Source organism: Mastigoproctus giganteus, chromosome 2, assembly GCF_048544385.1.
Source record: "Mastigoproctus giganteus isolate SK-2022 chromosome 2, ASM4854438v1, whole genome shotgun sequence".
NCBI lineage: Eukaryota > Metazoa > Arthropoda > Arachnida > Uropygi > Thelyphonidae > Mastigoproctus > Mastigoproctus giganteus.
This window is the reverse complement of record NC_143576.1, coordinates 24,655,622-24,669,924: the sequence shown is the minus strand read 5'-3', so window position 1 is coordinate 24,669,924 and position 14,303 is coordinate 24,655,622. Positions and strand designations below refer to the sequence as shown.

At 35.5% G+C, this 14,303-nt stretch overlaps 1 protein-coding gene across 2 annotated transcripts in view; it reads right to left on the bottom strand.

The window, feature by feature from the left end:
* The window catches only part of LOC150089225 (uncharacterized), an 820,044-nt gene that overhangs the window by 690,015 nt on the left and 115,726 nt on the right, over positions 1-14,303 (bottom strand). For both annotated transcript variants that reach the window (XM_090390383.1, XM_090390382.1), the window contains exon 2: positions 7,345-7,445. In XM_090390383.1, the coding sequence (XP_090246509.1) occupies positions 7,345-7,445 (101 nt within the window). The remainder of the gene's footprint in view (positions 1-7,344; positions 7,446-14,303) is intronic.

The window sequence follows — 14,303 nt, the reverse complement described above, 5'->3', positions numbered from 1 at the left end:
TCAATGAAAATCATAAAGATTTTTTTCCCTTTTGATTGGCATTTTTCAAGGATCTGTCGTACTGTTGAGATATGATCTATACATGACCTCCCAGCTGAAAACCACTTTGTTCTTCTGATACCTTGATTCGGGCTTCTAAATGGTTCCTGATCCATTTTCCAAGGATCTTTAACAGCGGGTTCAGGATGCATATTCCTCTGTAATTTGAACAGCTTTTCCGATCGCCCTTCTTATAAATTGATGTAATATATCCTGTTATCATTTCTTTCGGTATTTCTTCTCCTCTCAGTATACTATTTAACAGTTTTTGTATCAGAACAGCCACTCCTCTTCCTCCATATTTCAGAAGTTCCATGTAAACTCCTCCAGGTCCAGGTGATTTGCCATTCCTTCCTTCCTTTAGCAGGAGTTCCACTTCCCTAACAGAAACTTTTAAGCCCGAGTCTTCTACACCAAAATCCTCCATCGTCTTGAACTCTTCCCGGTCTTCTTTTAAAAGTCCTTCATAGTACTCTGTCCAGTCTTTCAAAGGTATTAATTGCAAACCAGCGTCGTGTTATTCTGTTTTCTCAAGTCTTTAAGGACCTTCCACGATTCCGCTGATTGCTTGAAGCCCAATTTGCTATTAATAGTTGCACATTTCCTTTCCCATTCTTCATTTTTCGCTTCTACTACCAACCGATTGGCTATTTCCTTTTTTTAAACATAAATGTTCCTATATGCATCATTTCTACCACCCAGCCATTTCTGATATGCAAGTTTCTTTTCCTCTACAGCAACTCTTACTTTCTCTGTAATCCAGGTCTTTTTTGGTCCTTGGCTCTTCGTTTTGCCTAGGATTTCATGAGCTTTTTTTTTACCAGTATTTTTTAAATATTCGTAGATTTATTCAGTATTACCTTTTATCTCTATGTTAATTGCAGCATCCAGTCTTTGGGTGAAGTTGTTTCTAATGCTGTCGTCCTAGAGTAGGTCAATGTTAAATTGATCCACTTGTAGCATTTCTCCTTCCCTGCATTGTTGGTTGTCCACACATATTTTCTTAATCCAGTTCCACCTCAGTGTTGTTTTAACAAGAAAATGGTCAGATCCACATTCAGCTCCTCTATAAACTCTGACATCTTTCAATACATATGTCCCTGAACGTTTTGAAATAATGTAATCTATAACTGATCTAATTTGTCTTGTCTCCTGTGACCAAGTATATTTATGGATATCCTTGTGTTGGAAAAATGTGTTGTTTATTCTCAAGTCGAACTGTTCACAAAGATTGCATAGTCTATCTCCATTGTCACTCCTCTCTTTCTCTCCAAATCTTCCAATAACTTGGCTATTTTGTTCAGTTCCTACTCTTGCATTGAAATCTCCCATTAGAAATATCTCTTTGTTCTTAGGAACAGAGGGAATACGAGATTTGAGGCGCAGATAAAGTTCCGACACTTTTCGAAGTTTCGATGGAGAATGAAAAATTAAATATTCGTTAGAAACTTCGGATGAATACCATAAAAAAAGATGCAATCTCCACATAAACCAATAAACGGCGCAGAAATAACAAGCAGTAAACTGGTAACTACTAAGACAAGTTGTCAGTTTTAGCTATAGAAACTGAAAGTGTCCAAGAACCTGATGTTTGTGTTCTTTGGATGACAGGAAGAAATACGAACTGTCATGAAAATCTATATTTTATCTTCTCATCTCCAACACTTCACCGGTGTTACCAGCAGTTTGACTGAAAGTATCTTCACTCACACAGTTTGGCATATTTCTAACTAAAGCAATGGAGATAAAAGCGAAAGAGTCGGATGAATAGTCTTAATGCTATCTCCCCAGGCGCTTTCATTATGGGCACATGACACTGCAAAGTATTAAGCTGAAACGAGTGTGACTGGCATTAGCAATTTACCATACCGATAAACGGAATGTAATCCTAACAGGGCAAGTATCTGTCTTTCAAGGGATAGTTTTTTATCCCTACTCCTCAAAAGTGCCAATGAGAGTTATCAACCACTTCCAACCTCGCATACAATTATTACAAAAGCGATTTAATTTACTTGAAATAAGATTAACCAGTCACTTTACAGAGCATATCACTTGGCCAGCGCTGTTCCAGTCAATGCAATTGTAATTCCTTCATATTCAATTAATGCAGCTTCATGTGCAAATTAATGCAGAAAAATGAAATTCAGTATAGTCTCGAAAAGTTATATGAAGGATTTAAAATATTTTTAGAAAATCTTTATGGTACGAATACCAAACAACGTACAATCGAACGGCTGCAGCCAACTTGTTAGGTGTTTAACGTTATGGTTACAACCATAAAAGTGAAGTTCAGAAACTAAAACTGAAATCACATCTTTGTTGGTAGTAAATGTTTTAATATATATTTAATTATTTGAAATATAATTAAAGAAATAAAGAAAATATTCATGATATCAAACCCTGAAAAGAAACAAGCTAATCTTAATTTTAATACAAAGTGAAAATATACGGATTTTCTAGTTAATCAAGGTTTCTTCACGCAAATTGGTTACTTTTTTAAAAAAAGTTTTATTAAAATCCACTACCTGCTTAGACAAATAAAAATATAAAACTCATTTCCAACTTTAAAACAGAATGAGGTATAGTTCAATCTTAACATGAATCTTAATAAAATTTAAATTTAAAAAATCGAAATAAAGGATGCATCCCTGAAATGCACAGGATAATAAAGGAAGAAGCATTGCTCCATCCATGTAATGCACAGAAAATACTGCTTTCCTGCATTATTCTGTAGAATGAAAACATCAATGATGATCACTTAATGCATCTTAATATAAACGGTATATAACTGTAATATAACTAATCATAAGAGTACATACTGATGAATTATTTTGGTAGGGTCTGGTGGAGCTACAAGAAGCTGTTACTGAAAGAAAATAGTTTATATACAGTAGTCTGGTGAGCTGACAAGTGCACAAGAAACCTGAAATATAATAAATTATCTAAAATCATGCTTAGCATTTTAACGATTCCTCATAATGCTCAGTGTGAGAGTATATTCAGCAGAGAGAAAAAAATCAGTTACACTTCTGTTTATGATATAACTTTTAAAATGTCTTGAGAGCAAATTTAAGACAACATGGTCATAGTTACAAACAAAACTTTTACTCAAGATTACTGAAGAGAGTAATGTAACTTCCTTAAAGCAATGATAATCAAGTGGGGATGTTTAAGTTGGTGGTAAAAATCCAATGCATAAATATCCTGGATGTGCTTGAAACCATACCATACTGTTAATAATCCTATCACTGTATCTTAAAATGCTTATGAGGTCTATTTAAAAATATCCAGATTATTCTCACTGTTCAAGATTGAGAAACCAATCTGCAAAAAAAGCAAAAGTTCAAATATATCTATCTCATCCTTACCTCCACATAGCAAGCTGTTCATCCATTTATGAATCTATTATTGCACAGCTGCCAATTTTTGATTTTTGAAAAACTGGAGATCAAGTAACTGAAAGTAGGAGAAAAACAGGAATTTTTTTTGGCCAAAACAAGCAAAAAAAAAAAAAACAGGAGTTTTTTTTTTTTTTTTTTTTTTTTTTTTCAAAAAGCAGTTCTTCTCTAAAACAACAGAAGGAAAACAGATTTTTTAGAAAAGCAGGAAATTTTTTTAAGTGTACACTGCACTACAGATTAAATTTCACTGACTTCTATATAAACACACCGTTTGCACAGAGCCGATATCAGATGTATTTGAGACCAGGCTGCAAAAATATGAGCATCAGAGATTGAATCAATAATCTTGTAGACTCAGGTGATCACCAAAAATCTGCTATTTCACATTTGAAGTTTGGAGCATTTTTGTGAGATCCCTGAAATATATGATGAATAATACACCTTTTGAGTAGTGCCACAGGGCTCTCCACCCAGTGGAGAGCCCTGTGGCACTACTCAAGAGGTAAAAACATTGAAGAATGAAGCACATCAACAAAAATCTCTGGCTAACCTGTTACTTATCAGTTTAGTATACAGTAAAGTAATGGTAGTAACACTCCATAAAACAATAACTTGGAATAAAGCACTGTAGGGTGAACAGAATCAAAAGCTTTGACAATGTCTAAGAACAGATTACCAATGCAATGACCCTTATTCAGAATAACATGCATGAAGGGTGAAAATAAGACCAACTTGGGGCATGCCTATCTACAAAACATAAACATGAAAGGATGCACATATGAGCTCAAATTCTTTTAAGACTGCAATTTCAAAGATCTTGGCTAAAACATTGATAATGAGGTGTAATTACAGGAATCAGATTTATTTCCATGATTTTTGAAAACAGGAACTAATCTGAACTTCTGAAAGCATTAGGATAAACATTAGAGGAAATGCAGAAATTGAATAAATCAAATACATTAGGCAGTAATGTATTCAGGCATTTGTTTTAAACAGTATGACTAGTAGCCCATGAGGACTTGAAATTTACCTTTTCAGTAGGAGAAGAAAAGTAGAGATAATGCTGGTTGGTGGGTGAGAGAGAGAAGGTATACATTTCAATTTAGTCAAACTTTTGACAAAACTCTCAAAATATTTGATGTTATAATCATGTAAAGCACAATCAATGGATCTGAGATACCAACTGTACTGACAATCAAATAACTTTTTAACCACTCATCTGATATCTGAGAAAGCTGTGTACAATGGCTGTATGTGATTCTTAATAAAATGCTTATGTAAGAGATTCTTGGAATGGATCATAGTTATCCAATGAGGAAAGCTTTGAATTAGATCTTAATGGAACAAATGACCAAATCCCATCATAAAGGTTGTCATAAAAATAATTAATGGAACAGTCAAATTAACTGAAATCAGATATATTCTACAAGTCAGAATCTGAGTAAATTCAGTTAAGAGATGTCCACCTCTACTGACTTGAAAGAGCAAGAATTTTTCTAATGGTGTAGTTAGTATTATAAAAAACTAAATCCAGTACGAATGGAATGTAGTCAGTGAAATAACCAAATCTCCCTGTGGCACATTAAGGAAAATCGAAAGCTCGGTAAAAACTAAATAAAGGTTAGAATGATTCCTGGGCCAAATCTAAGTTAAATTACTGCTGAATCAGATATTGAAAAACTGAATAGCAGTCAGTGTAGGTTGGCATACAGAATCAAAAGCACTGTTTCTCTCTTTTAGCTAAACTATTAAAATCATCAATAATAATGTGGATAGCCTTGTTTGGATTATCCACATTATTATTGGTGATAGCCCTTGATCAATACAAGTTCATCAACAACATTGTCCAAAACTGATGGCAGCCAAATAGAGAAGGAAGACAGAATAACATTGTGAACAATTAATGTTTAGCAAAACTTACTAGCAGGGATAAACCTGCTAAGATTAAGAAGCACTTGAATGCAATAACTTTAAATTTGTTATGAAGAAATGCTACAATTCTTCCTCCCCTAGAATTACAATCAGTGCAGTAGATGCAAGAGGATGAAGACAATTCTGAGTCAAGAATGGCTAAATGTAGCCATGTTTCTATGGTTAAGATAATATAACAAAAGCCTGGCATTACAAAAATGAGAAAAAGAACTAATATCCTTAATACAATTATCATAGTAAATAAATAAATAACAAAGACAATTTTGGAAACATAACTAGAAATCCTCGAGAGCTAAGTCGCATTAACAGATTCTCTTCAGCAAGGTGAAGCAACCAAACAAGCAAAGGGCTTGATGACAGTTCCCATGGGCCAAACAGCAGTGTTCAAAACCAAGCTCTGCTTCTGTATGCTAATCATAACTAGCATATGTATCTGCAATGGAAATTGTTATGTTAGTTTACAAATAGTGGTCTGTAACCCCACGTAGTCATTAAATACTTCTGGATATCCTCAGCAGTGGTTGAAGGCTCAAGCAGAAACAGTTTGAACTTTTAATTACTGCCAGTACCCTCAACATAATCACCAGGCAAACTGAAATTCTCTGTTGAGGATGATTTCTTATTGATGATAACCGTAGGAAGTGTGTGAACCGAGGAATATCTGGATGTAAAGATAGAAATTTTAGTGGAATGACAAGGGAACTCCATCTCTGAAAGAGAGTATAGTGTAGACTATTTCAAAAGGTAATAAGTTGTCAACTCTCTATGTATGCTTACCGGAACTGTATCATAACAATCAACATACTTTTTGAACAGACCTTGTATAATATATTTTTGTTGAAATTAAATTCAACAACAATCTCATTAAAAAAAAAAAAGTACTGCTTACTTCTATTATTTTCTGATAAAAATCACAAAATCTCCTGTTTTCCAAAAATCAAAGTTGGCAACTATCAGAATACATCAAAGATAAAAGTGCATCAGAAGTATCATCATCCCAAAATAAAATAATCAAAAAAAAAAAAAAAAAACAACTTATTTTTGTATTTATAATGCTATTATATGTATGAGGAAAACCATTCTAGATTTATGAACTATTGTTTATGAATTACCTCTTAGGAACATATGTTTGTAAATAGGAAAATTATTCTAAGTTCGAGTGAGACTTGCATGTAAATGCAATATAACTTCCAAGGTTTTAAACTTGGTAGCTCTAAACTTACAGAGCTTCATCCTCTACACCTTTTAATACCCCACACATTCTGGAAAAATATTAGTGCACTGTCAGTTCTAGCACTGAAGGTTCTTACTTTAGCCACCAGTGAAGTGACAGTCCCTATTGCAGTTATCTGGGTAATGGCCCTCAGTGAAAATAAATAGCAACAACTACTTTGTAGGGGTTTCTTGCTTATTTATAGTTTAAGACAGATCAGCTGCAGTGATATATTTCATGATATATGATGTTTGATTCTTCAGGGGAAAATTCTGCTTCTCTCTTTTAGCTTAAAGATAGCAATGTTGATTTAGCACTACTAAATTCAATTTCATAAGTTTTTATGGCTGTTCTGATAAGTTTCATGTAGCATTTGATGCACATAATTTGCTCCTTCAAGAGATATTTCATAACCTAACAGGAGAATAAATACATATACAAAATGCAATGATCAAACAAAACTATGACAAGTGGTAGCTTTCCACAAAGAGTGTGACATCAACAAGTGTTATCAAACATATATGATGATATGATATGATAATTCAATGAAATGCCTTATTTATAAGTTGTCCAGTTACTATTAGGAACTACTGTTTTATGAATTTATATTATACATGACCAAACAACTGATAAAATGGCAAGTTTGCAGACTTAAATTAAATACAAAAATGGAAAACTAAAAATTAGAAAGCAAGTTTTTTTTATTAGCATTCAGCTATAAAATAAAGTTTGAGATGAACATATTACATAACATCTTACTTCACTTTCCACATCTCTTGAATTACGGACGGTAGGAATTTGAATATTGGATGGTCCTCCAGAATCATCAGTAAAAGTTATTTTCTTTTGCCTGGTGTCATCTGAAAAAAAGCAAATGAGATGTGATAAATTTGGGGAAGAAAAATCAACAAAAATGCAATAATCCCTGTGTTTAAACTTTTCTGTGCGACTAAAGTTCATTAGTAGTAATAGTAGCAAAATGATGTCAGAAATCAAGCTTATAACAACATTGGCAAAAAAGGGGAGAAAATATTCATTTTTCTATCCCCTTCTGATAATCTTTCTTATCCTTCTTTAAATCAATTCCTTTATATTACTTATTTAAACTGTGATAGTAGGCAGATTTATAAATATAAATATACCCACTTCCACAACATTTGATGTAAGTTTGTTCTAGTAATCAATTATTTATTCTCTGACTGAAAAAAAAAAATTTTCACAATTCTTTTACAAGCATCCGTTTCTAACAAATTTATGTTCCCTTCACGTGTGTCATCCATGAAAGAGCACGGATACTATTAGCATTTAGTTAACCCAATCCATTTAAAATCATATACACTTCAATCAGGTCACCATGCATATGCTTAGTTATTGCAATTTGGAAAATTGAAGTCTTCTTCTGGAAGGCAATCCAATTGTACTCAGACTACTCTTCCCACTTGCTTTGCACTGGTTACAACAGATCCACATCCTTCTTTAAATGAAGACTGAAATGAAAATGAGGCAGTGTTAGGGAGGGGTTGGAAAACTGCTAGCTTAGGGGGGATACAAGGACTAATAGATTATCAGTAGCCACTGGCAGAGGTGAAAGTGATTCTTGCACTGCTTCTATTGGAATGAGCAGCAGCCTGGAAAACAAGATGCAGAGTATTTCGGAGACTGCTGGGAGTCATTAAGGTACAAGTAAACATATTGGTTGTGTTAGGGTAGCTAAGAATAGGAACAGGTGCATGTATACTTGCATTTATTACACCAATGATAGGAGTTTGGTAAATAAATTTGATGAATTTGAGGTATTGCTCAAAACATCAAAGGCAGATATTGTTGGGATATTAGAGACATCGTGTCACAGAGATATAAGCAATGCAGAACTGGAATTTGGGGAGTACAATGTGAACAGGAAGGATAGACAGGATAGGAAGGGAGGAGGGGTTATGCTATTAGTTAAGAAACACAAAATCCAAGGAAGTGAAGCCAGATGAAATTGCTGGACAGTGCAATGTGAAGTCAGTTTGGTGTGACATAAGCATTGAGAGATCAAAATTGAGAATAGGAGAGTGTTATAGGCCTAATGACTCTGATGAGTATAATAATGAACTGTACAGGGAAATAGTGGGCCAGTAAATCAGAGAGTCTTATAATGGGGGATTTTAATTTCCCAGATATTGACTGGAATTTGGGGGTTGGTCACTCACACACTAGCAAGGCTTTTGTGGATTTATTGGATGATTGTTTTTTATATCAGCATGTTCAGGAGGCAACTAGAGGGAGTAATACTCTTGATCTGATTATCAGTAGTGATTCAACATGCATTAAGAATTTGCAGATAAAGGCATCAACTAGGTGGAGTGATCACAGTGTGCTGAAGTGGGAATTATTCAAAGAGGTAACTACCATCAGGGGTAAAGGGAAGGGTTTTTGCTTTCATAAAGTTGACTACGGTGGACTGAGACAGTATTTAAATTCTATACAGTGGGACCAACTGATGATATATTACGAACAGCAAATTCAAAATGGAAAGCATTCAAAGAATTTATCTTGGGAGCTACTAGGCTTTACATACCAACTAAAAAATATTGTTCAAGGTTTAGGCCTAAATGGATGTTAGATGAACTAATGAGACATGTGGCAGAGAAGAAAAATGCATGGGATACATATAAATTAATGGGTGACATGGAAGCCTATGATAGATATAAGCTAGTCTGTAACCAAGTCACAAAGGAGATTAGGCTGGCAAAGGCAGATTATGAGAAATCTTTGGCAAAGGATGCAAAGAAAAACAGCAAAGAGTTCTTTACCTTTGTAAACTCTAGAAGGTAAGGGATGAATAAGATTGGTCCACTGGATGTTGATGGTTCAACTGTTGATGATCCTGCTCAGGTGGCTAACAAACTAAATGAGTATTTTGCATATACATTCACACATGAGTTATTCAGGGAGAAGAATGCCAGAGGTGAATTAAACTCTGGCAGTGAGCTAGATGATTTTGTAATAACTGAGAGGAAAGTGGAGGAGAAATTGTTGAAGATAAACATTAAAAAGGCACCCGGGGTGGATGGAATCTATCCAGTTATATTAAAGGAGGCAGCAAAGGAAGTAAGCAAACCCTTAGCCATAATTATGAGAGCTTCTTTGGACTTAGGGGAGGTACCCATGGATTGGAGAAGTGCAAATGTGACCCCAATTCACAAAGGAGGATCAAAGGGTGACACAAGTAATTATAGACCTGTTAGTTTAACTTCTGTTCCAGGAAAATTAATGGAGGCACTGGTTAAAGAAGCACTGCAGGATCATCTAGACAAGACTTCAGTTATAGCTTGGACACAGCATGGTTTTGTTAAGGGAAAGTCTTGCCTGACAAATTTGATTGGATACTATGATGTAGTCACAAAAGAACTGGATGCAGGTAATAACTTTGATATCATATATTTGGATCTTAGAAAGGCTTTTGATACTGTTGCACAAGGAAGACTGCTGAAGAAATTGGAACAGTGTGGCATTGGAGGCAAATTGCTGCTATCGATAATGGGATGGTTGGGTGGGAGAAGACCCAACCATCCCTTGTAATGAATGGACACTGCTCATCATGGACTAATGTTATTAGTGGAGTCCCTCAGGATTCAGTGTTGGGTCCATTGTTTTCTGTATTTATAAATGATATTGATGATGGTATATCAAGCTTAATGTCCAAGTTTGCAGATGATACAAAGTTTTGCAGGGTTGTTAAGGACACTAATGACAGTACGCTGCTGCAACAGGATCTAGAAAAGTTGAGCAGATGGGCTGAGAGGTGGCAAATGAAGTTTAATGTTGACAAATGTAAAGTACTATATATGGGAAGCAGTAACCCCAGAGTAAAGTATCAACTCTGTGGTAGTACACTGACAGTGGTAGAGAATGAAAAGGACTGGGGGTAATTGTGCAGGCAGATATGAAGTTTTCTGAGCTGTGCAGACGATCTGCAAGAGTAGCTCATGGTGTCTTGTCAATAATATACAGGAATTTTTCTAGCAGGGAGAAGGAAGTGATTATCCCCTTGTATAAGGCAATGGTCAGGCCACACCTTGAGTACTGTATACAAGTCTGGAGGCCTTATTTTAAGGATGTAGAGCTGCTGGAATGAGTACAGAGAAGGGCAACAAGATTAGTGAATGGAACAAAGGGTTGCTCTTACAAAGAAAGACAAAGTTTTGCAGATTAGTGTCTGGAGACTAGGCACCTGCGAGGTAATCTGATTGAGGTCTATAAAGCTTGTTTGTTTGTTATTTGGTTTTTTTAGGAGCATTAGCAACTAAGGCCATATTGCTCCGTTGATATGCGGTGGTCATTCCCTGATCTTTCCGCATCCTCCGTATTTGGTGGTGACGGGCTCGAACCCCGGTCTAATCAAGAAGCGTGTGCTACGCACTGCTGCTCCTTCCCACCTGGCTACGGAGGCGCTGTCTATAAAGCCTTGAATGGTTTGAGATGCTGATGGGATTTTTCCTCTTGCTCAGAATAATCACCTGAGAGGGCATAAATTCAAATTGAGGAAAGACAGTTGTAGGATAGATGTGTGGAAGTTTGTCTTTAGCCAGAGGGTAGTTGGAACAGACTTCCATCTTTTGTTGTGGAAGTTGATAGCCTAAATAAATTTAAGGCTGAGCTGGACAGGTATTTGGAACAAACGGAGGGTTGAAATGGGAGGGTTTTTTTTTTTTTTTTTTTTTTTTTTTGGCTGATGCTGCATAAGCTTGCTTTCTTGCATCATATGCCTCTACTAATGCTAACGCTAATGACTGTAAAACTGAACACAGTATTCAAGATGCAGCTTAACCACTTATATGGCAAGATAATCACCTGCTCATATCAATTCATCATCGATGCCAAATGCAGTTAAGGAAATAGAATAACAATTTATACTTCATTTTAAAAATGGCTAAAATGACTGTTAGTATTAGTGGCAAATGATGCAAAAAAGCAAGCTTATATAGCATCAGCTATATAAAAAAAAAAAAACCATACACAGGTCACCCATCCATACCCTCCAAGGATATGTCTAGTTCTTTCTTGAATTTATTAAATCCATCCACTTCTACAACAACAGATGGAAGCCTATTCAAACAATCAACCACCCACTGCCTGAAGGCAAACTTTTGCACATCTATCCTGCAACCATCCTTCCTCAACTTGAATTTTTGCCCCCTCATGTGTGTAGTCTCAGCAAGTGGAAGAATGCCATTAACATTTAAGCTTACTCAATCCATAGTTATCTAATAAAATACTGCTACATACATAATTTTCTCTAAATATTAAATTATTATTACAGATGTGGTATTGCAGTTTGTTTTGCCATCTGGTGTGGTAGAGAATAATTATTAAAACCCTTGTTGCAGTAGCATACCCTAATTTATCATGGTATGCTACTATTTATTAGTGTATCTTGTTGCAGTAACTTACCTTGTTATTAACCACTCTGACAACATTTGTCATCAACAAACTTTGACATTAAACTTGATATGCCTTTATCAATATTATTAATTAAGACAACTAAGTTTGCTGATGATACAATGTTTGGCAAAGTACTTAATTACAGGAATCAGGGCATGTATGCAACTGCAACAAGCCCAACCTAGGACCACTTCTTGGCCCAACTTAATATGTGGGCTAAGAACTGGCAATTAACGGTTAACATGGGTAATGCAAAGAATTGCATTTGGGTAAGAGTAATCTCAGATTAAAATACCAGTTCTCCACTAACTTGAGTATGGCACCACACTCAAGTTAGTAGAAAATGAAAAGCCCTTGGGGTACAGTGAAATTTAATACTATATATATATATTTAATAAATATGCATTAATATATATATACACCATAAATTTTACTGTGTGGATAGAAACCGCGTAATATCCTTTCCCAATTAGACCTTGGAGTAATTCTACCTGTCAAACACGAACTCTCTCTGAACAGTACAGACTGTGTGTGTGTGTGTGTGTGTGTGTGTGTGTGTGTGTGTGTGTGTGTGTGTGTGTGTGTGTGTGTGTGAGAGAGAGAGAGAGAGAGAGAGAGAGAGAAAGAAGACAAAGGGAGATGATCCCTTTATGTCTATAATTACTCCCCATGCAAGGATTTATGACAAAAGCTGGCTTTTTCCTTCGTCCTCCTTCCATATAATTGCAATTTTAACACCTGAATTACACCCCTCCCGGATGCAGCTGTCCCTGAAGAAGACGCCCAGGTAAGAGTATTCTTCTGCCTTAAAATAAAATATATAATATTCCTTTAAAATTTCCAAAAATAGCTTATACTACTCTTTTCAGAAAAATCCACAAAGTTTATTTTAAATCCATAATGAGATTGCAGATCCTCTACAAGGAAAAATTACAATAAATTATTAGCATTAGTCCGATTTTACGAAAATTAGTGGGTCTCGACTGCTCAAGTTGTCATTCCACCTGTCTAATAAAATTGAGACTTTAGGACCTCCACATTTTTTTACTCTATGTCAGATATAAGGGATGCAAATTATGAATATGGGGAATACGATATGTACAGAAATGACAGACAGGATAGGAAGGGGTTATGGTCTTAGTTAACAAGCACATAAAATCTAAGGCAGTGCACCCAGTTCACATGGATGGGCAGTTCAATTTTGATGTGACATAAGCACTGGGAAAGCAAAAATGAGAGAAGTATGTTATAGGCCTAATGACTCTGATGAGCGCAATAAACAATTTTATGGGCCAGTAAATCAGAATATCTTATAATGAGGAATTTTAACTTTCCAGATGCTGACTGGAACTTGTTGGTTGGCCATTCACACACCAGCAAGACTTTTGTGGATGACTGTTTTCTACAGCAGCATGTTAGATTGTCAACAAAAAAGAGTAGTACCTGTAATCTGATTATTATTAGCCATATGGTACAAGGAAGTCTGAGGCTTATGCTGCACCAGCCAAAAAAAAAAAAAAAATTCTGAATTACCCTGACAGAGAGAGAGAGAGAGAGAGAGAGAGAGAGAGAGAGAGAGAGAGAAATCACCAAGAAAAAAAAAAAAATGATATCCAGCTCAGAACCCTGGGTGTGCCAAGCCCATACTCACCAGATGTGAGCCCTGGGATTATCAGCAGTGATTATCCATACATAAATAATTTGCAGATAAAAGAACCGTTAGGTGTCAGTGATCATAGTGTATTGATGTGGGATTTACTTAGAGATGTAACTACCATCAACAATAAAGGGAAGGATTTTTGCTGGTGTAAAGATGGCTACAGTGATCTCAGACAGTATTTAATTTCTCTACACTGATATTATCTTCAGCTAATTCAAAATAGGAAGCATTCAAGAAAATAACCACAGATGCCACGAAGCTTTTTATACCATCAAAGAAATACTATTCAAGGCTTGGACCTAAATGGATATCAGATGAACTAATGAGACTCACTGCACAGAAGAAAAATGCACGGGATGAATATAAATTATCAAGGCTGGAATCAAATTACAAAGGATGTTAGGCAAGCTAAGGCAGATTATGGGAAACTCTGACAAAGGGTTTAAAGAAAAACAGCAGACTTCTTTTCTTATGTAAACACTAGAAGGAAGGGGATGAATCACATTGGTCCACTTGATATCAATGGTTCAACTGTTGATCATCCTAATCAGGTTGCTGACAAGCTGAATGAGTATTTTGTATGTACATCCACAAATGAGAACCTCTTTAAGAGACTGAATACCAGAAG